We start from the raw sequence: 23,676 nt of genomic DNA on the forward strand, positions 1-23,676 counted from the left end.
TTTTATTTTAAAAAAAAAATATGGTTCAACATTAATTATAGGGAAAAAAATCAATGTTGTCCCTAAATTTATTGGGGTGTAGAATTTCAATAATTTTAATTATAAACTTAAATAAGTATTGTAATTTTAACCTTGAACTTTAAAGGTGTTGCAATTTTGACCTATCTTATAAATTTTCACTTCAAGTATCTTTAAAAAAAAATTCTCTTTTATATTTAATGAATTATATAACATATATACGATATGGTATATGGAAAATTTTCCTTTCGAGACAAGCAACCTTAGAATTAATTTTTGGGTGAAATTTATGAATTTTGGAAATGTTATTCAAGGGTAGTTTATGCATCGATCAAACTTATTTTAATGTAAAATTTTATTTTTATTCAAAATAATGAGTTTATGAAGGATTTTACAATTTTGAAAAATAAGTATATTTTCTTTTAATATCTTATATTTTTTTTTTTTTTTTACATATTTTGCAAGTAAAAGAATTGAATTCCTAGGAAAAAAAAATTAAAAACTATTCTTTTTAGTTTTCAAAACTTTGTTTGATTTTTTAAAACATTAGTAAAAGTAGCAAATAAAGAAATTTAGACATAGAAAGAAATATTTATAAGCTTAATTTGTAAAAATCAAAGAAGTACCGAACAAGACCTAAATGATTATCAAACATCGTACTATAAAGTTGTCGACTAAAATGTTAAAATTTCAAGAATATACTTCAAAAAGGGAAAGTGGAACCTAATACCTAACATATTTTTTAAAAACAAAAGGATAGATCAATAAACAACAAAAACAAACCCTAAAAATCAAAAGATTAAGCAAACAAAGAAAGAAGAGGCTAGGATAAATCTTTGTTTTTATTTAAAAAGAAAAAGAAAAAAAAAAAAAAAAGGAAAACAAAAGATCTTTGTTTGAAATTGAGAAGTGACCCAAACCAAACTTGGAACAAATAATTGAAAGTGAAGTTGTCCACAAATAAAATTGTAGGGTTTCTAAACCTAATTCTCTTTTAAAAAATAGTTGGTCTAAATTGGGATAAAACATAAAGAAATATATTTCTATTTTGAATTATGATCCATTTTCTAAAATCACCACCAATTTGTGCCTCTTATTGAGGCAACCCACCATTGCTATGACCATTTCCAAACCATCCATCCTACTATTCTACCATACTTAGGTATTACAACACTAAAAACCAAAAGCTCTAAATTTATATTTTAACATTTTAAGTGCCTAATTTCTTTTATATTCATCTCTACTCCATAAACTTTTAAACATTTTATTTTAAGCTTTTCATTACCTTTGCAAACATGTGTACTTTTTTTTTTCCCCCCTCCTTGTTAATTTATACAAATCAAACGTTTGAATGAACATTTATTCAAAGTTATGCATAAAAATGACAAATTATATGTAATACCCCTAAATGGATAATACATACAGTAGTTGCTCCAACCTAGTTCTAACTGCTATTTGTTGAGACACTATAGGGTGGTTATCAAACGGTTCGATTCAATTTTTGTGGCATATATGTAGTTCGATTCAATTTTAAATTCGATTTTGGTATCTTTGAAAAATCTATGTTTATATTTTTTCAATTAAAAACGATTCGGTTCGATTCCTTTTTAAAATTTGGTTTTATTCTTTAAATTTAAAACAAAATCCGGTTTTACTCTTTATATATATATATTAAAAACGATTCGGTTCGATTCCTTTTTAAAATTTGGTTTTATTCTTTAAATTTAAAACAAAATCCGGTTTTACTCTTTATATATATATATTAAAAACGATTCGGTTCGGTTTCAACTTCAGTTTTCGAAATTGAATTGAACCGAATTAATTTCATTTCAAAATTTCTTCAAACAACCACATTTTTCGATTCGGTTTGCGGTTTGAATGACTACCCCTAGTGGTTAGTCTTATTTAGATTCTAAATGTTATGTTTTGAGACACTATAAAGTGATTAGTCCTATTTAGATATACACGACCAAGAAATACAATTGTTTTTTTGAAAAGGCCAATTCCAAAAGGAGAAGGAAGGTTGGAATGAAGTTCAAAGGTACGTTCGAAGGTACGAGACTAAAATAAAGCAAGTCTCAAACAGATAAGGAAAGAAATTATATTTCAACACATTATAAATTACAACAGTATTTTTCTAGATAAAAAAACATTTCATTGAATAAATAAAATATGAGGAAACCCCCAAAGTACCTAAAGATAATTACAATAGAGATTTCCACTTGGAAATATGATAAAAGAAAGACTAAAATGCTTAAATGGATGCTTAATTTTGCATCAATATAAAGCAGTAAACAAAACCAATCCCATAAAGATATCAACACTTGGTGACTTTGCAAACAATATTGAAGCAATATTAAACAGTTCAATGTGCTTAAATGGTTTTTTTTTTCTTTTTTTAAAAAAAACATATTTTGTGTATGCAAAGATCTACAGTTATATGGATCTTTCTACTGTTAATAATTCAAAGCCCATCTAGATGGGGAACTTTCATCTAGATTTATGAAGATGGTTCTGCCTCAATTCTGACCATCCAAATTCACCAACTGATTACATCAGAGTTCAAACTTCAAAGGGAGCATTAAGAATTAGATCTTTTTTTTTTTTTCCTTTCTTTTCTTTTTTTCTTTTCTTTTTTTTTTTTTTTTGAAGTCCCAGCTTCATGTAGTGACTAATTACACAAAGAATAAACCACACAGGAAATAATTCAGTTCACAGAGAATGTTACACAAATTATCAACAACAAAGAGGAATAGAGGATAACGAGAAGTAGAAATGATTTTGGCAGAAACACTTTTTTACCTTCCTCCAACAACAATTAATAAGCAGCATAGCATGCCCTATACTTTGCAAAATAGAATAACCAGCATTACCTCAATATAAGAGTATAACTTCATCCCCGAAGCGAAGAAATTCTGTTTCTTCAACTGCTTTTCGACGCCTCCGACTTGATTGTTAGAATCATAATATGTATTTGGAATGCTGATAATGATATGATAGACTTTGTCACTGACGAGTTTCTTTTGAAGGAGCATAGCCTCTGCTTTCAGTAACATTGGCATTGGCAAGAACTTCGGATGCAATGTCCCAGCTTCCACTTCTGTGACCCCAACTTGAGTGTCGAGCATCTGATCGAATGGTGGGAGCTCGATGATCAGAACCCAAGCTAGAGTCTACCTCTGAGACATTAAGTTGAGGACCAGTGCTCCCTCTACTGCGTATATCCTCGTTAATGTCTTCGATGTTACGTCGCTGGGAAATCTTCAGTAGGTCCTCACCAATATCCAGATCATCTTCAACCTTTGAACGTGGATCCCCGCCTGAGTCATCTTGTTCAGCTGCACCCATCTCACGCAAAGGAGGGGCCGGAGGCGGCGGTACCTCCTCTTGTACAAAGGCCCGAAAGTTGTTCTTTGAGGGCTTTACTTTTGAGCAAAATACTTCCAGAAAATTATTCAAACAACCTCGATTGTAGACATTCGACCTGCTGTCAGCTCGGTACCGGAAATTTTCATAGGTAGTCTGGAAAAATGGAGTGATTTCAAGCTGGTTAATACAACTTAAACACACATACATACACAAAATACAATGCTAGGCACCCAGAGTATTGCTAATTCCAGCCACAACTTCCAGAACTTTAAACTGAAACTCCTAGACTCCATTCGGTAACTATTTGAGCCCCATTTGGTTTTTTATTTTGAAAATCAAGTCTATTTCCTCTCAATTTATATAATAGTTTGCATCTTTCTTAAATAAAAGAGTTGAATTCTCAACCAAATTTAAAAAACAAAAATAAATTTTTTTAGTTTTCAAAACTGGCTTGGTTTATGAAAACATTGGTAAACAGTAGATAACAAAGTAAGAAATATAGAGGTGGAAAGGGTGTTCATGAACTTAATTTTAAAAAACTAAAAATCAAAAGATTACCAAACAGGGCCTCGGTTCTTGGTTTTTGGCTTTTGAAAATTAAGCCTATAAACATTACTTTTTCTTTACTTTGTTATCCATTTTCCACTAATTATTTCAAAAACCAAGTCAAATTTTAGAAATTAAAAAAATAATTTTCAAAAACATCATTAAAAAATGGGGCCTTTAACAATTCAGCAGCCTGGAATTCATACCTGTTACCACCTTTTCAGACGAAAACCCCACATCATATAATTGTGAGGCAGATATAAGTTCATCATTAAAAAAATTTGAAAAAAATTGAGAATCGAAGACTCAACATCATTAGTTCTGCCCGTGTTCTTCAATAAGTAGGCTTGTAAATTTATTTATAATTGGGTAAAAACATACAGTTAGTCAAATCCCCCAGTTTTCCCACATCAGGAAAGAGAGGTTGGCATACAAAGACGGTTTCTTCCCAGTAGTTAGTCTTTCAACTATTGAGTTATAATCACCAGTGGATGCAAAAACTGGTTTATAACAAAAGCAGGACTTAACCAACCTGGTTTGTGCCTATAAGGTACAGATGGAAGCCTGTGAGTCCACCAACAAACCATAGAGAGATGAAACAGTAAGCCATTAGAATAACTGAGGCAGGGGACTCCTTCATTGCCTTCCAGACTGTGCCTCTATTTTCCTCCATCAGAACTTTAATGTAAAAAGCTGACATTGCAAATACGTAGATGCAAAGAAGAGTTGAAGATGACACAAACATAAAGAAGTAGCGATAATTACGCTGCACAAGTACAAAGGGTTATTGGATTGGCATTAAGATGCAAAAGAATATCAACAGAAGTTAAGAATAATTTAGCTAGGACAGTAACTTAAAAGATATGTAATTGAGAGGAAGTCTTAGAACATACAAGACCAATGCATTGGCCAACCCACGGGCAGTGGTGATCAAATTTTTGAACGCAATTGTTGCAAATAGAGCAATGGGAGCAACGAGGAGGACGGTAGAGCATACACGTGTCACAGTATTTCACCCTCACAGAAACACCATTGACTATTACTTCTTTGGTTCGAGGAAATTGGAGGCTTGGTGTTTGTCTTCCCCCATGCTCATGTGATATAGAAGACTCGTAACGAATTTCATCTTCTGGGGGATGTGGATTTCGTGGAATTATACCCGGGTCCCGGGAAGAAGTAAGAAAAAGCAGCACCAATACCTATGGAAACAACCAAGTGACCGATTTATACCAAATCTGCACCAATACCTATGGAAACAACCAAGTGACCAATTTATACCAAATCTTGTACGTTTTTTTTAAATTTTTTTTCCTAAGCAAAAAAAGCATCGGAATTTCGTAATTTAATTAAAAAAAGTACTTGGTATCACAAGTAAAACTTGTACTTATAACCTTGACCTGGAAACATTGTCAAATTCAGATGTAGAAATGGCACATGAATATGCAGTAACGCAGTAAATATCCATGGTAGCATCTTCTTCTTTCTTTCTTTCTTTTTTTTTTCTTTTTTCTTTTGAACTTTTTTTTTCCCTTTATTTTTAATAAATAAATCCATAGTAGCATTGAGTTTAACTACTACTTGACACACAAGAATTATCTCAATGAAATTTATATTTAACCGTGTTGCTGTAACTCCAGGAGAAAGACTTGGAGGCAAGGCATTTTTATATGCAATGCCAAGATGTGTAGCAACCATGTGGTGCTCGTGATAAAATTAAAGAAAATTTTCTTTCTAGTCATCAGGTTTTTCGTCACAACATTATGAAACAGTCAACAGAATTTATTTCTGCTCTCTTAGGCTTTTACTTTTATTTTAATAAGATAGCTCTAGAGGCCATTATACAGAATGAAGGCCTATATAATCTCTCATTTTTACTATGATCTCTTTCGCCTTCTTCCATTTCTTTACTACCTTTCCCTTTTCTTTAGATAAGAAACATTTCATTGATGAATGAAATAAAGGAAAACCCCAACACCTATAGGTGATTACAACAAAAAATTCCAACTAGAAACTAAATAAGATAAACTAAAATGAATAAAAGGGTGCTTAGTCCAGCTATCTTTAAATGCATTGCCCAAATATTCCAGGTATCTTTTGAATATCTAAAGCCCCGTTAGGAAACCATTTCGTTTTTTGTTTTTGAAATTTAAGCCTATTTTCTCACATTTTCTTACAATGATTTGCATCTTTCTTAAGTACTAGAGTTGAATTCTTACCCAAATTCCAAAAATAAAATAAGTTTTTTAAAAACTACTTTTTTTAGTTTTCAAATTTTGGCTTGGTTTTGAAAACATGGGTAAGAGGTAGATGACAAAGTAAGACATTTAGAAGTGGTTGAGGGATTTGTAGGCTTAATTTTCAAAAACTAAAATACAAAAACCAAATGATTACCAAATGAGGCCTATTTATAGCATCTTTGGGATAAAATGTTCTCCCTATTCTTTGATCTGTGTCATCTTGTATACTCACTAGCATATTCTAATTCTATCATAGTTTATTAGGATTATTAGGATTATTATTATTTTGTTTCGTTGTACACCTATTGATCCATAGAGCTCCAGATTATTAGGATTATTATTATTTTGTTTCGTTGTACACCTATTGATCCATAGAGCTCCAGATTATTAGGATTATTATTATTTTGTTTCGTTGTACACCTATTGATCCATAGAGCTCCAGATTATTAGGATTATTATTATTTTGTTTCGTTGTATTTTGAGCTTTGTACTTTTAGCAATAGTCTCTTTTCATTATATCAATGAAAAGTTTGTTTCTGTTAAAAAAAAAGAAAAGAAAAGAAGAATATATAATTTTTGTTTGTTGCCTTCGTTATCATTAAAAATTTAAACAATTCCACAAAGCTAGGCCAATAGTGGTTCTTTATCTACACCATACTCATCCTTCAACTTAAATTTCACGTCCATTTTTCCGACACATCAAGTGCCCTGAAGAACCTATATAATAATAATAATAATGAGTAGTGACCATAGTTAAAGCCCAAATCAATATACTATATAGTTCAAATGATCACTATTACAAACTCAAAAGACCAAATAGTGCTTCTAAGCATACAAATCTATAACATATACATTACATGGTATACCATCTGAATTGACTTCCAATAATGTCAAAACGCTACCTCAACAAGAAGGAAAAGTCGGAGATACTTACGTAGATGGTAAACACAATAGCTACCACCAGAACGGCATATCCAGCATTATATGGTTTAAATTGATGCAAAAGATTCCTTGCAACGAATGCACAAAATATTATAACTGGAACAGTGATCAATGAAATAGTCACAATGAGTGACCTAGCATCGGGCCCAAATATTAGCCTTCCTCCAAGGATAAATTTCTGCAAGAGAGATGTGAAAAAGGTTTTCAGAAAATGTATATAAGAAAACATGAGTTTAGATGGAGGAAAAACAATTGTATAAGCAGAAACTTTCCACGGTTCATCTTAATCCAAATAAAACAAGAATCTTTCTCAAATAGAACATGGTTATACATGGAAAACAACAATAAAGAAACTGAATGAATATTTCAATTTATGAAAAAAAGTTATAAAAGAAATTCAATTCAAAATCAGAGATACCACAGTTGCATAGTGGAGATACACATGTATTAGAGAATCAGGGGTGGAGTGGCGAGAGATCAGACTACTGAACAAAAAATCCAATTCCACATAAAGCCATGAGGATGATGTAAGTTATCTCTATATATTAGAAATGAAAATAGCCCTAAGGCGTTACAACACTACCATCCTACTGAGAAGGCTCAATAACTCTCCCTTCTCTCTACGAGAAATTCCTTAAAACTGAAAACATGAAAAAGGAAATACACCAGTGCCTACTTTTATACTCTCTCTCTCTCCCCTCCATCAGAGTTAACAACCGATGGTTCCTACAACAAGAAATCCCTCACTTAGCCCTTCCCCTGACGTAACGATCTTGTCTCCCCTGCATTAAGCTACTTACCCCTCCTCCGATATTGATATACAATTGGTGGCCTAACAAATGTGTAGATGACTTTAGATATGGAGGAAAAGAAGGATAAATTTAAAGTCCTGGCAAACAGAAAGGCATAGGTAGAAGTGTGAATCTGTCAATATCTTAGTTCAGATTCCAACTTCACTATATGATTCTTTTTTTTTTTTCATAAGAAACAAATTTGATTTATGTATGCAATTTACAAAAAAAAAAAAAAGAAAAAAAGAAAAAAAGAGGCCGAAGTCCAAACCAAAGAAGTTACAAAAGATTCCTCCAATTGGTCAAAAGAGAGGATAGATTGTACGAACATTTGCACCAAGTTAGAGCATGATGGATAATGAGTTCAAAAAAGCTATTAAAAGTGCTTCTCTTGTCATTGAAAAGGCGGTTGTTTTTCTCGTTAGTGTAGGGGTGTCCACCGAGAGTAAGAGAGGAGGTTTATGATGTCATTGGACAGAGCAGTGTCCCATGCAAAAGAGGAGAAAATCTCCTTACAAAATCTATCAGCAAAGCGACAAGGTGATAAAGATGTGGTTTGGTGACTCAAAGTCAGAATTGCAAATGATGCAACATTGTGGAGATAGAGCCATGTGTGGAAATCTTCTTTGGACCCTATCACATGTGTTGATGGCATTATGGCTAACTTCCCATAGGAAAATTTTAACTTTTTTAGGGTAAAAATCCTCCCAAATCGCTTCATAATATGGATGTGCATTTGTGGCCAAATTAGAAGCTAAATTAATGGAAAGAGATTTTGTGGAGAAGGCTCCTTTTGTGTCCAGTTGCCAAAACCATTTATCCTTAGACATGGAGATATGGAATCCATCAAGGGAATGCGTAAGGTCAATCCATTCATCAAACTCCTCATCCTTTAGATTCCTCCTAATGCTTAAGGACTACCCTTGTCTCCTCATGTCCCATAGATCAGGTATGGAGAACAATTTTTGTTTGGATCGTAAGTAAAGTCGTGGGTACACATCTTTGAGGGATGGATTCCGTAGCCAATGATCACACCAAAAGGAGGTGTTAATCCTGTTTCCCACATTCATAGATACTCTTTCTTTGATGCGGTTCACGAATATGGCATGCCGAGGTCCTTTAATTCGTCCAGGAAGGTTGCTGTTTGGCCATGAGTGATATGGAGTCACCTCATAGTTGGCGTCAATAATCTATCTCCAAAACATTTCTTCCTCGTGGTAATATCGCCAAATCCATTTAGGAAGGAGAGCCCGATTTTTATCAGCCAAATTCTGTAAACCGAGGCCACTTTGTGCTTGTGGCTTATGATTCCTTCGGTTTCAGGAATCAGGATGACAACTAGAAAATTGACACATGGATGTAAAATAGATACAAACAACATTTTTACACATCGTTCAAGCAATATTGTCAATATCGAATCTGTTGAATGCTAGAGTGTCTGAGAGATTTTACTGATGAAACTTTATATGATTAATGATAATGATCTTCGTTTAAAATAGTGAGGCCAAAATTATATTCCTTTGAACACATTAACTAAGTTCAAACAGCCACAAAATCTCCAAGTCATGAAGTAGTTTTACCACAGCACTGAAGTCTCCGATCAGAATCCAAGAAGCTAAAAGCATGCACAAGAGCAAAGCAACCAACTAATCTATCTAGGGCTTCTCTGGCGCACGATTATAGACTGTGTTTGAAGCCCAAGAAAAAAACAACACAGGAGAAAATAGCAAAGGATATATATACAAGAACATGTCTACCTTGAATGTGACAGCAAGAGTCTAACTAATTTCTTTTCTTGCCAACATGTTTATTACGTTATCTGACTCAACCCATGTCAATTTTGTTCTTATTTCCATCATTGGAGGAATCGATCAGTGGTTGACTGGGGGCACAACTATAGGCATGCTCTCCAAACCACTAAACCAAATAGACTCACAGAGTTTAACTTATTTCCATATTATTACAGTAGACCTAACAAGTCTTCCCATGTTAACATCCGTGAGGGAGATGCTTATGCCTAGGTTCATGGGCCATTTTCTTTGTAAATGACAATTGATGACATATAGCTATCTAATAGCTTAAATATGAGGAAGAAACAGAACTAACTCCATTAAAATTTAAATGATACTTGCAATATGCGTTTGCAACTTTTCTCATAGATTGAAGATCTATCAAAAGGCCTCCCATGATCTTGTTAATTTCACCCATAATTAGTCAAAAACACCCGTTATTCAAAAAATCCTAATTCTATTCCAATCAATGCATTGAACTCTTGTCTATAAATTAAACACCGTCAATATTGATCCTTCCAAGAGACTCAAAATTATTCTAAACGTAGACAAAAGTCTGCACACACGTCCAAGCTAAAAGGTACCAACCGGAAGGTGGCCTCAGAAAACTCCACCTTTGTACTAAACTCAAAACCAACAATTTTCGATATCAAACACATGCCACGTCACTTAAAATGTCCTGGGGCCCCACGTTACTCAGATAAACAACCACCATACTTTGCCTGTCCCATCCCTCTAGAGCCTCGTCGATAAATTGCTGTTTCGTTGTGGCAAAAGTTTGAAAGGGCTGTAAGGATTGAAGGAGCGACCACTTATGATCTAAAGAACTCCATTTTTCTTGCAAGAACGGAAAGCAAGCTCTCTAGTCAACTAAGCCATCGAGCTCGACAATTTCTAGGCCAAGAGAAGTAATAAACAAAAACAAGAACAGGAAATTTCGAATTTATCCTCGTTGCCTCCACTTACTACACAAACCCCATCAAAACAATGAGCTACAAACGCATGGAAACCTAATTGGACCAAAAATTTCAAGCTCCAACACATTAAAATGAAAACCAACACAAAATCCAAACATAACCCCCCAAAATTCCATCGAAATATAAAATACCCAGATGAAGAAAAGCGTAATTGAATCGAAAAGGAGCAGAGTTAAAAGGAAACTCACATTACTCCCTTTCCAAACTTGATAGACGCGCTTGGCCATGATGGCAGGCACAGAGTTCCCCGTCGAAACTAAGCAGGAAGAGAGTCGAATATTTGGAACTTGTGAACGGTCATTTCGTCGGCATTCAGACCGACCGAGGTTAAAAAGTCACAGGGGACGATTCACCCCGATCAGTCGACAGCGATTTATGAAGCAAACTGAAGCTCTGATTCGGGATTTTGCGGCTAATGGCGATTGTTGTTTCCAATTCTGAAGGGATTTTGGAAGGGAAATGAGGATTTCAAGATTTCACAGTGTCGCCCTCTTTCTCCCCCAACTTTGTGTGGAAACTCTTTGCGAACGAAATAACAAACTGAATTAAAGCCTCTTCGGGGAAATGGAAAAACTCTTCGTTCACGCTGCTCGTTTACTAATGCACTTCTCTAATTTTGTGTGCTTTTTTTCTTTTTCTTTTTCTCTTTTTCTCCTTTTTAGCAAAATTACATATTTGACCTTGTCTATATAGCCTCTCCTTTGACTTGGGTTTTATGGTTCCATGTGGGGTATAGTTTGGTTTCATTTAATATTTAAATGTTAATTATTTTCCAAAATTAATTAATTTGTTGTCCTATGTAGTATGCTTTTATTTTTTTGCAAACAATAAGGATGGAGTTGACATTTAAAATGGGTTGAGTGCAATTCTTTTTTCCCTTTTGACTTCAACTATAGATTGAGAATTTAAATTTCTCACCATTTTGTTGGGTATACTTTAAACTAAAAAATGGTAAGACAAAAGCTCGTTTGCACTTGTTCAAAAGTTTATATGATTTGACCTTTTTGTATTTGATTCTTAAAAGGTTGGTTCTTCGATCATCTTATATTTCTTTTTTGTTACACAAATGTGAGAAGAAGATATTAAACTTCCAAGGCAGATAATAAGTATCAACATGGTGTGGGGGTCATGCTCAAATTGTCCTTCGACTATTTATGATGTGTTTAAGATTAAATTACAAGTTCAGTAACGGAAGCGATGAATCACGTTCTTTGATTTCTTGATAGAATTAAAAGCATACTAAGATAGTAAAATGGTTAAGCATAAGAGAAAACATACATTTGTAGATACATAGATGCATTAAAATGCTCATCCAAATAATCTTCTCCTCAACGAGATTTTCCTCGCTATGGCTTTAGCAAGGATCCAAATTGTGGGAGCTTCTTTTGAAAGATGCGAAGGAATTAGGAAAGGAGAGTTTTAGATAACTTTTCTCTAACTTCGGGAGTTTTTTTTTTTCTTTCTTTTTTTCCTTATGTAGGATGATTATAAAGATTATTGTGTTGTATAAGGCTCCCTGAGGCCTTTTATTTAGGACTTAATCCTAATATTATTATGGTAACCTATATAATTATAATTATCTCATTTTAATATCTCACATTAAAATTATAATGATAATTATCCATTTTAATATCTCATATTAAAATGTTTTAAATATTTTAATCATATTCAAATGTATTAATTCTCCTATTATTTCTTTAATTTGAATCTCATTCAAATTAAATAATTAATTATCTTAATCATATTTAAATAAGTTAATTCAAATGTTTTCGAACTAAAATGTTTTTAAGCTGTTTTGGATTACAACATTTACAGAAAGCATATTTGCGAAAATAATTCTCATGCCTACTAGTTTTATAAAGTGGTTTCCAAGCAAGTTTGAATTGAGATTTGAACGCATGCATATTGTTGAAAAACTATTTACATATGTATATGTATTGATTTTATCCAGCATGCGTTACCATCTTTAAAGCCATGTTGTATATGTGTTATACTATACAGGGCTTTAAAGAGGAAAAGTTGTTTATAAATAGTTTTGGTAAAATGCGATGCCGAAGTACAAGGAGAAGGGGTCCACCCAATTAGATACTGAAGTACAAGAATAAGGTATCTATTTGGTACTGAAGTACGTTTAGAGAAGGTACCAAGCCAACGGGATACTGAGAGTACGTTGGAGAAAGGTATCCTAGTAGCTCGATGCTGAAGTACAAGGAGAAGGTTATGAGCAGTAGTACCTAATGTTGGCCACAGGTGAATAAAGTCAGAGATTGAGCAAAGGGTTCTCTCTGGACTAATAGTTGGGTTGTTGGGATTATTTTACCAGTTATAAAGTACTTTGATTTGAGAATGCTTTTATTGTTTTATGTTTAAAACAGCTTTACGGTTTTACGCTTGAAAAATGTTTATGCTGCAGTACAAGTACTGTAAGTTCATGTTTCAGTTTAAAAATCATTACGAAATCATGTATGAGAATTTACTATGTTTTTTCGATCACTCACTGGGCGTAAGCTCACCCTGTTTTCAAATGTTTTATTCCCCCCCCCCTCCCCTACACACAATAGGTAATAGTCAAATCCTCTGAAGACAGCTAAGTATCTGCTCTGCCACTAAAGGACGAAAAGACTTGTAACCGTTTGCTAGGTGGTTACTGTTAATATTGTTCAAATAGGGACTAGGGTTTGTGGGTTTTGGGACTTGTAAATCTAATGTTGTAAATACTCTAAACATATTAAGTTTCTAAGTTAATAAATTGTGGGCCTACAGCCGTCCCATTGCATATAATTTTTATTTGGTATCAAAGTTATTTCACAAGAGTTTTTAGGCAGTAAGTGTCAGCCTAAGGGTTAATAACTACTGCAGTCACGCCCTTCTTTAGGCTAAGAGGGTGATCTGGGGCGGGGTGTGACAATTTGGTATCAGAGCATAAGTTTTTGGGACAATTGAGGAATTAGTTGATACCAACTTGGTATTAAAGGATGGGTTATACATAGTTTGGGAAAGATTTAAGCTAGCTTAGTACTAAAACATAAGACTTTGGGTGAAAGAGAGAGTTCATGCATTAGATTAAAGTCCCATAGATAAGTCCCTAACATGTGTACCTAATAATTAGGCAAAGATGCTGAGGAAAAGAGGCAGACCAAGCAAGTAGACTGAGAAGAGGAATATTGACCATACCAGTGGAGGTCCTGAGGTCTCGTCAGACCCAGATCCGAAGGGGAAAAGAGTTAGAGACTCAATAGAACAGGAGGCAACTTCTGAAAACGAGTCTAGTACACCAAAAGTAGATGTAGAACCCCAGATGGAGGATCGAGTATTCAATAGAATCACTCAAAGATTAGGGGCGAGTGTAGGATCGATTCAAAACGATTCAGAAAAGAAGTTCGGCGTCGAGAGGCTGAAAGCTTTAGGAGCCACGACGTTCAATGGAACCACAGATCCATTAGATGCTGAAATTTGGTTGGATTTGATTGAGAAGTGTTTTAAAGTCATGAGATGCCCTGAGGACCGTAAGGTCGAGTTAGCAGCATTCTTGCTGCAAAAAGGGGTTGAGAAGTGGTGGAAAGTGATTGAAGCTAGAAGGAGTAGTTCAGAAACTATGACTTGGTCTGAGTTTAGACAAGTATTTGAGGATAAATACTACCCTAGTTCTTTTAGAGATGCGAAGAGGGAGGAATTCCTTAGGCTAACTCAGGGAGTGATGATGGTTATTGAGTATAAGCAAAAATTTACTGAGTTATCTCAGTATGCTCTTCCGATCATCGCGAAAGAGAAGAAGAGGTGTAGGAGATTTGAGAGTGGCCTAAGAAGAAAAATACGTACACCTGTTACCTCTTCATCTAATTGGGTGAATTTCACTCAATTAGTTGAGACCGCTATCAGAGTAGAGCGGAATGTAGCGAAAGAGGATGAACTTCAACCAGGAGAAGGACAGTTTAGAGTGCCTGGAGAAACAAGAAGTAAAAATTTTTAGATCCTCGTTCTCTGTACAGTCGGGGAAAAGAAGTTTTGGGGGCATGAGCCAACAACTTTTGAGTCAAAAGAAGTCCAGACCTGTAGCTAAACAAAGTAGTAGATCAGTATCAGGTCGTACTAGTGAGTCGGTGGCTAGTACAGGGAGGAAACCGCTATGTGTAAACTGTGGTAAACCTCATACAGAGGTATGCTACAATAATAGGAATGTGTGTTTCTAGTGCGAACAAGCTGGGCATTTAAGAAGAGATTTTCCTCAGCTAAGTCGTGGAACACAAAATGAACAAAGACAAGGAACACAGACGGTAAACCAACTTAGAATGACGAGAACTAGAGGTGAGGGATCCGGTGTAGCTAAGCAGCAAGGGGTAGCTGGACGACCCCAACAGCAACCGCAGCAGCAGCAAGGTAGAATGTATGCTATGAGACACCAGGAAGCGGAAGAGGCTCCAGATGTCATAACTGGTACGATAACTTTATGTAATCAATTCGCTTATGCATTATTTGATCCTGGTGCTACACACTCATTCATATCTAGTATGTGTGCATTACATATAGATAAAATACATGAACGTATGGATGAGGAATTATTTATCTCTACGCTTGTAGGAGATACTCTGGAGGTACATGAGTATTATAGGAATTGTGAAGTAATTCTTAGAGACCAAAGTTTTTGGGTCGACTTGATTCCATTAGAATTACTAGAATTTGATGTTATCTTAGGTATAGATTTCCTAAGTAAACACTATTCCACTATGGATTGCTTTAGAAGAGAAATAGTGTTTAGGAAACCCGGTGAAAAAGAAATAACTCTGGTAGGAAGTAAAAGAATACTCCCAGAAAGTTTAATATCAGCGGTAAAAGCTAGAAAACTGTTGAATAAAGGATGTGAAGCTTATTTAACATTTGTAGTAGTTTCCCAAGATAAGAAACTAAAACCTGAGGATGTATCTGTAGTACAAGAATTCTTAGATGTGTTCCCTGAAGAATTATTAAGCTTACCGCCTGATAGAAAAATGGAATTTACTATTGAGTTAATTCCTGGTACTGCACCTATATCCCAAGCACCATATAGGATGGCCCCAACAGAGTTGAAAGAGTTAAAAGTTCAATTACAGGAACTTGTGGATAAGGGGTACATTAGACCCAGTGTATCACCTTGGGGAGCGTCAGTCTTATTTATTAAGAAGAAAGACGGTACTCTTAGATTATGCATAGACTATAGACAGTTGAATAAGGTGACCATTAAGAATAACTACCCATTGCCTCGTATAGATGATCTCTTTGATCAGTTAAAGGGAGCAACGGTGTTCTCTAAGATAGATTTGAGGTCAGGCTATCACCAGTTGAAGGTGAAAGACACAGATGTTCCTAAAACTGCATTCAGAACTAGGTATGGACATTTTGAGTTCCTAGTAATGCCGTTTGGATTAACAAATGCTCATGCAGTATTTATGGACTTGATGAATAGGATATTCCATTCTTATCTGGATCAGTTTGTGATAGTATTCATAAATGACATACTAGTGTATCCCCGTAATGCGAAAAAACATAAAGAACATCTAAGGATGGTATTACAAACTTTAAAAGAAAAGAAGTTATATGCCAAATTTAGTAAGTGTGATTTTTGGTTAAATCAAGTCATATTTCTTGGGCATATAGTTTCAGCTGACGGAGTTAATGTAGATTCCCAAAAGATAGAAGCAGTAGTTAATTGGGAACAACCCCTAAATGTAACCGAAGTACGCAGTTTTCTGGGTTTAGCAGATTATTATAGGAGATTCGTGGAGGATTTCTCTAAGATAGCCCTTCCATTGACAAACCTGACCAGAAAAGATGCGAAGTTTGAATGGTCGCTAGAATGCGAGCATAGTTTCCAAGTGCTGAAACAAAGGTTAGTATCAGCACCCGTATTAACTCTACCTACACCAGGTAAGGGGTTTGAAGTTTATTGTGATGCATCCCGACAAGGATTAAGATATGTGCTGATGCAGGAGGGAAAAGTAGTAGCCTATGCTTCGCGACAGTTAAAGAAACATGAATGCAATTACCCTACGCACGACTTAGAATTAACAACAGTTGTGTTAGCTCTAAAATTGTGGAGACATTACCTATTTAGTGAGCGATGTCATATATTTACAGACCATAAGAGTCTAAAGCATATCTTTGATCAAAAGGAACTAAACCTAAGACAGAGAAGATGGCTTGAATTGATTAAAGATTATGACTGTACAATTGACTATCACCCAGGTAAAGCAAATGTGGTAGCTGATGCCTTAAGTCGAAAAACTAGATCAGTTAGAGCTGGTATTAATTCAGTGAAGGGTAGATTGATCTATGAGTTATATAATGCTAGGGCAACATTATCAATCGATCGAAAAGGAGGATTACTAGCCTTATTTCAAATGTGTCCTACTCTTGTAGAAAATATTTTACATGAGCAATTAAAGGATTCTGATCTGAAGAAGTGAATAAAGGATTGAGGACGAACTATCAACTAAGAATAGACAAAGTTCTACTAAAGGAGGGTAGGATTTGCGTACCTAAGGACTTAGCTCTTAGACAAGCTATCCTAGAAGAAGCGCATAGTTTGACATATGCTATGCACCTAGGCAGTACGAAGATGTACAGAACATTAAAGAAATCATACTGGTGGCCGGGTATGAAAAAAAAATAGCGAAGTATGTTGACAAGTGTCTAATATGTCAACAAGTTAAACCAGAGAGATAGAAACCAGCAGGATTACTTAATCCACTCCCAGTACTAGAATGGAAGTGGGAACATATTACGATGGATTTCTTGTATGGATTACCTAAGACACCAGCAAGCTATGATGGTATATGGGTAATTGTGGATAGATTGACAAAAACAGCTAAGTTTTTACCTATTAAATCCACTTATACTCGGGACCCACTAGCTAAGCTATATGTTGATCAAGTCGTAAGTCAGTTTGGAGCTCCAGTTTCAATTATATCAGATCGAGACTCCATATTTACATCAAAGTTTTGGCCTAGTTTACAGAAAGCTATGGGGACCAAGTTATATTTCAGTACCGTTTTTCATCCACAGACGGTTGGTCAGTCTGAGCGGACAATCCAGACATTGGAAGACATGTTGAGGGCATGCGTGTTGCAATTCAAAGGCAGTTAGGATACGCATCTGTTGTTAATTGAATTTACGTATAACAACGTTACCATTCGAGTATCGGAATGGCACCATATGAAGCCCTATACAAAAGACCATGTAGGACTCCGATATGATGGAATGAAGTCGGTGAAAGGAAATTACTAGGTTCAGAACTTGTACAATAGACGTTAGATAACATTAAGATTATAAGAGATAATCTTAAGACGGCTCGAGATAGGCAGAAAAGTATGCTGATAAGCGAAGAAGAGAATTAGAGTTTGAAATGGGTGATAAAGTATTTCTGAAATTATCTCCGTGGAAAGAAATACTCAGGTTTGGTAGAAAAGGGAAGTTAAGCCCGAGATATATTGGACCCTATGAGATAATAGAAAGAATTGATCCAATGGCATATCGATTGGATTTACCTCCGGAATTATCTCGTGTTCATGATGTGTTTCATGTGGCAATGTTTAGAAAGTATGTACCAGATCCTACTCATATATTATCTGAGCAACCGGTACAGTTGAAAGAGAATTTATCATATAAGGAGGAACCAGTGGAGATTCTGGACAGAAAGGAACAAGTCTTGAGGAATAAGACAATCCCATTAGTAAAGGTGCTATGGCGAAATCATGCTATAGAAGAAGCAACATGGGAAGCTGAGGAGAAAATCAGAAATAAGTATCCGTAGTTGTTTAATTGACGGACTTGTGGGAAAATTTCGAGGACGAAATTTTTATAAGAAGGAGGTAAATGTGAACCATGAATCCCAATTTTACACTTAAGTGTGTTTTCTTATTTAAATTGTCTTAATTTTCCACTTAATTGTGTGTCCCTATTTAGATTTGTATAAATAAGTTGAGTGGGTTGTTGAGAAAGTTAGTGTGAAATGGTGAAGAAGGAATGGGGATTTGAAAAGAAAAATATAGACATTGAGTTTGAGAAATTTGGGAAAAATTGGCTAAGTATGGAAAATTTATGTGAAATGCGTGTTGTACACAAAGCACTGGAAGGCAAGTGACTAGTGGCACAATCGTGTAGAAATTTCATGGAGACAAACAATGTTCGCAGTAGTTAAGAGCGAGATCATTGAGATCAAGACCAGCGAGATCATTGAGAGCAAGATTTTGAGCAAGAAATATTGGAGAGAAAAGTTGGAGAGAAAGATGGAAAGAAAATGGGAGAGAGCGAGATTGGAGAGAAAGTTGGAGAGGAACTGGGAGAGAGCGAGATTGGATAGAAAATGGGAGAGAGCAAGACCGCGAGAAAGAGAGAGAGAGCGAGAACAGCCTGTGCGTCAGCCACACCTTGTTCGGTGCTGCATTCGAACGTCACGTCCATGCCTCGCCTATGATTGAATGGTCGAGCAAGTTTCTAGGCGATGTATTTGGACGCGTTGGGGTGGATTATGCATTTAAAAATCCTAATTTGAATACAAACAAAGCTTAAAGATGTAAGGGAAAACGTCGATTAAAATCTATGTGTCCGATTAAGAGAAATTCTTAAACCCTAAGAAATTGTGTTGGATGCGTTTGGGAAGAACACGTTGAACCAAGGTGAAGTCAGCTTACGTTGATAAAGGGAGGATTAAACATTTGGCCATGCAGTCAAGTAGATGCTGTCAATTCCATGAGCAATTTGAACGCCTATAAATAGGGAGTTGAGATTTCATTTTCAAATCACACAAAAATCATAAATTTCATAGAGAAAGAGAGGGTAGTGAGGGTTCAAAGGAATGTGTCAACTTTGGACGAGGAGATCTTCTAATCTACTCGTGCGTTTGGAGTGATTCTAAAGCCATCTGAAAGCTCTGAAAGTCTAGTTTTCAGAGTAGGGCTGCCGAAGGAAAAGGCTCGGAACTGGGCTGGAGGTTGAGAAGAAGGAAGAAGGGTCAGACTGTCTGATCAGTCTGGACCAGTCTTGAATATTTTAAGATTCTGGCCAAACCACGAGGAATTCTGAGCTGAAATTCGGGGTAATATTTCTAAGACATTTTAGAATAAGTTTGTAGAAGGAAGTATTTCCAAATAAGGTTCGGAACTATAAGTAATCTAAGTTGTAATTTGAATCTGGATTCTAGGGGTGAAAAAGGGACCCAAGAAGCTACTAGAGTGAAAAGTTCCTAAGAATTCGAGGTGAGTGGCTAAAATGTTTTCGAACTAAAATGTTTTTAAGCTGTTTTGGCTTACAAAATTTACAGAAAGCATATTTGCGAAAATAATTCTTATGCCTACTAGTTTTATAAAGTGGTTTCCAAGCAAGTTTGAATTGTGATTTGAATACATGCATATTGTTGAAAAACTATTTACATATGTATATGTATTGATTTTATCCAGTATGCGTTACTATCTTTAAAGCCATGTTGTATATGTATTATACTGTACATACTTTAAAGAGAAAAGTTGTTTATAAATAGTTTTGGTAAAATACGATGGACTAGTAGTTGGTGTTGGGATTATTTTACGAGAAATGCTTTTATTGTTTTATGTTTAAAACAACTTTACATGTTTTACGCTTGGAAAACGTTTATGCTGTAGTACAAGTATTGTAAAAGTTTATGTTTCAGTTAAAAACTCATTACTGAAATCATGAATGAGAATTTACTATGTTTTCTCGGTCACTTACTGGGCGTAAGCTCACCCCGTTTTCAAATGTTTTGTCCCTCCCCACAAGTATCTGCTCTGCCATTGAAGGACGAAAAGACTTGTAACCGTTTGTTAGGTGGTTACTGTTAATATTGTATACATGTTACTATTGTTCATATAGGGACTAGGGTTTGTGAGTTTTGGGACTTGTAAATCTAATGTTGTAAATACTCTAAACATATTAAGTTTCTAAGTTAATAAATTGTGGGCATACAGCCGTCCCGTTACATATAATTTGTATTTGGCACCAGAGTTATTCCGCAAGAGTTTTTAGGCAGTAAGTGTCAGCTTAAGGGTTGATAATTGCTACAGTCACGCCCTTCTCTAGGCTAAGAGGATGATCTGGGGCAGGGTGTGACAATTATGATTTACATGTAGATTTGAATCTTTGAGTGAATTTTGCAATAGATTTGGAACAAACATTAGTTCAAGTTTTTTTTGGATATTGATTTCTTAGATTAATTTTGAAATTTCAATCCGAGATAAGTACTTTAGTGTTTTGCCTACCACTTACTATTTACTTAAGACTACTTGGATGGTTTCTTCTTGAGACTATGATTTAATGACAGGATTGTTCTGTTCTGACCATGGTAATCTTCGAAAAGGCATTTTATTTTTTTATTTTAAATCATTATGGAGAATATAAACTTTTTTTATCCCAAATTCTACATTTATTTATTTATAGTTTGAAATGCTTAATATTCTATGAGATTATTTTGTTTTTTTTTTTTTTCAGTTGATGTATTTTATTATTTTATTATTATTTTAATTTCTAGGATAGATAATATTATATCAGATAATTATGTTTAAATTTTAAAACCTGTCCGAAATTATAGCTTATAATCTTTTAGAGAGAATTTTCAATTCCGAAATTGTTGGCAACATTTTCAATTTGAAGTGTTTTAAATCTTGTAGAGAGGATTTTGAATTTCCAAATTCTAGTTTACATAATATTCCATGAGATATTTCAATGCTATCAATTGTTTATTTTAAGTTCTAAATCGGCTACCAAACATCTACAAACATGAAATATAATGAATCCCTTGTTTTCAAAATTACCAACGAGATATTCAATGATTAATTATTTGTACATGAGTTGAGAGTTATGTTTGTGTAAGACTTTATTAATTATTTGTAAAAACCAAGTTTTCAACCTAATTTAATGAAATCTTCAAAGGCTATATAGAATATTGAAATATAAATTGTCAATGTAGTATCATTATAACATGAAAATAGATAGCCAACTGTGCAGCTGCAGGAGAATTCTTTCTTTCAAAGTGATTTTATAGGAGGTCAAGGATACACCAGAAATATATGGATCGAATATAATTTTTTGTAAACTAACAACATTAACTAATTTTAATAAACTAATAAATATTAAGTATTTTATTAATTCAAAATATATAATATTTATATACAATAATGTGACCAAGAATCTACGAGCGAATACAAATATCTCAATTGTATGTCACATTCTTACATTCGGTCAATACTCATCTAATAAACCTAAATTTGTTGAATATGATATTTTGTGTTTTCAATATCTTCCTCATTGAAATCAAAACTTAATACTTCACTCCATTGTATCTCGTCATTAGTTTCCATCGTATTGGTGGTGATTTCAGGCATGTGAGGCATAATGTTCATATTTTGAGCATAAGGCATGTCACTAGTAATTTGGTTGATGGTCATCTCAGGCTGAGGCATATCACCGATACCTTTCTCGGTGGTCGTCAAAGCCAAGTAGGACACATCATGAGGAATTTGGTTGGTGGTCATTTTAGGATCACAAGCCATGTGGCATACCATATTAGGTGTCACGACACTCTGCTCTCCTAATTGCTCAAGCAAAATTTTGTTTGCTTTTCTTGTTGGTCGTCTTTGGTTAATCTTCCTTGTATCATGAATCTCAGGTGCCAAAACTCTCTTCTTCGTAGGTTGAATATTGCATATTCCCAATGCTTTTCTTTTGGGTCCTTCATTCTTTCTAATCCGACACAATACATATTTTGGATCTGAATAACCACATGTGATCACACTCTCATGCAAGCTATACTCATGCATGATCCATTCACCATGATGTTCTAGTAATTGAGAATTCTCGTACCTAACAGTAACAAATAGTAAAAATTATTCTTTCTAAATTCCTAAAGAATGGTATGTTGAAAACTATAATAATTGAAAAATTAAGAAAAAAAAAACACAATAATTTCAAAGGGTAACATAAAACTAAAAACACAAGTGCCACAAAGTTGGAGACAAGAAAGGCGTTATTATCTATACCTTAATCGCCTGCAGTAGCCAATTATTGGGACGTTACTTCCAGAAATCGGAGTGGTTGACTTCTCACCCCTCCCTGTACCGCCAGCCAAGCCGATCTTGCGATTGACATGGACAGATAATTGTCCCGAACTATTGATGGACCTTTTGAGTTTCGTAAAGAAATAGAGGTCTTGGCCATCAACACCTCCATAGGAATTCCAAATTTTCCAAGGCTCTAAATCTCCGTAGAGATCACAGTAAAAAACAACGAGTGTAGAATAAAGAAGGGAATGAATCTTATTGTAAAGATAATGCTCCATGAGTATTTGGTCGGTAGGGTTAAACCTAAAGCCAACCAACAACTTTAAAGCCTGTTGCAATGAATTTGAATCCATTACCAATAGCAACCAAGGATGAAGGCTTAGTTGATTTCTCAATTTGAAGAAACTGCGATCAAAGGTTTGAGGGTTGAGTGTCGAAGTCTTCATATTTATAGACATCAATTTTTTGTTTAAGATCTAATTTGTTTGACCATAATCTTTTTAAAGATATTTTGTTTTTTGTTTTTTTTTCTTCATAGTTTTAAATCAATCCGGAGAATATCAACTTTTGTTTTTTTTTTTATCCCAAATTCTACATTTTCTTTTCTTTAAGTTTGAAGTGCTTTGATGTTTTATCCGATTATTGTGTTTGAATTTCAAATACCTTTTGATTTTTATTATTTCATTTTTCTTTTAATTTTTAGGTTAGATAATATTATGTCATATAAGAGATTATGTTTATACATATAAGAATCTTCCCGAAATTATTGGTTTTAATCAGCACCTTTGACATCAGATATTGTATGATCTGATGACCTATGACCTAATTTTAATAGAAAAGTTTGAGATTTCCCCCATGTCTTAAAATTTTGAGATTTCTATGATCTCGAAATTTTGATAGGAAAAGGTTTGTTTTTTTTTTCCAATTTCGACGAAATTTCGACAATTGAAATTTTGAAAATA

The 23,676-nt window shown here is 34.5% G+C and overlaps 2 protein-coding genes across 2 annotated transcripts; both read right to left on the bottom strand.

The window, feature by feature from the left end:
• Nucleotides 1-2,474: 2,474 nt before the first annotated feature.
• LOC120069831 (protein S-acyltransferase 8-like) lies at nt 2,475-11,276 on the bottom strand. Its single transcript, XM_039021650.1, has 5 exons — nt 10,859-11,276; nt 7,105-7,290; nt 4,827-5,132; nt 4,466-4,699; nt 2,475-3,540 (listed from the first exon to the last, which is right to left on the bottom strand). The coding sequence occupies exons 1-5, from the start codon at nt 10,895-10,897 to the stop codon at nt 3,025-3,027; spliced, it is 1,281 nt and encodes a 426-aa protein (XP_038877578.1). The 5' UTR covers nt 10,898-11,276; the 3' UTR covers nt 2,475-3,024.
• A 10,640-nt stretch (nt 11,277-21,916) lies between these two features.
• On the bottom strand, nt 21,917-23,067 carry LOC120069829 (NAC domain-containing protein 96-like). The gene is made up of 2 exons (XM_039021646.1): nt 22,694-23,067; nt 21,917-22,517 (listed from the first exon to the last, which is right to left on the bottom strand). The coding sequence occupies exons 1-2, from the start codon at nt 23,065-23,067 to the stop codon at nt 21,917-21,919; spliced, it is 975 nt and encodes a 324-aa protein (XP_038877574.1).
• Nucleotides 23,068-23,676: the final 609 nt, after the last annotated feature.

The sequence above is a fragment of the Benincasa hispida genome, unplaced genomic scaffold (genome assembly GCF_009727055.1).
Source record: "Benincasa hispida cultivar B227 unplaced genomic scaffold, ASM972705v1 Contig618, whole genome shotgun sequence".
In the NCBI taxonomy this organism is placed as follows: Eukaryota; Viridiplantae; Streptophyta; class Magnoliopsida; order Cucurbitales; family Cucurbitaceae; genus Benincasa; species Benincasa hispida.

Bases quoted from the DNA above. Each gene is read 5' to 3' on its own strand.
- LOC120069831 (XM_039021650.1), bottom strand. From the start codon at position 10,897: ATGGCCAAGCGCGTCTATCAAGTTTGGAAAGGGAGTAAT. The intron at 5,133-7,104 runs GTAAGTATCTCC...TTGTTTCCATAG, and splicing joins CTATTGTGTTTACCATCTAC to GTATTGGTGCTGCTTTTTCT. The intron at 3,541-4,465 runs GTTGGTTAAGTC...CCATTTTTCCAG, and splicing joins ACCTTATAGGCACAAACCAG to ACTACCTATGAAAATTTCCG.
- LOC120069829 (XM_039021646.1), bottom strand. From the start codon at position 23,067: ATGGATTCAAATTCATTGCAACAGGCTTTAAAGTTGTTGGTTGGCTTT. The intron at 22,518-22,693 runs GTATAGATAATA...TGTTACTGTTAG, and splicing joins GGCTACTGCAGGCGATTAAG to GTACGAGAATTCTCAATTAC.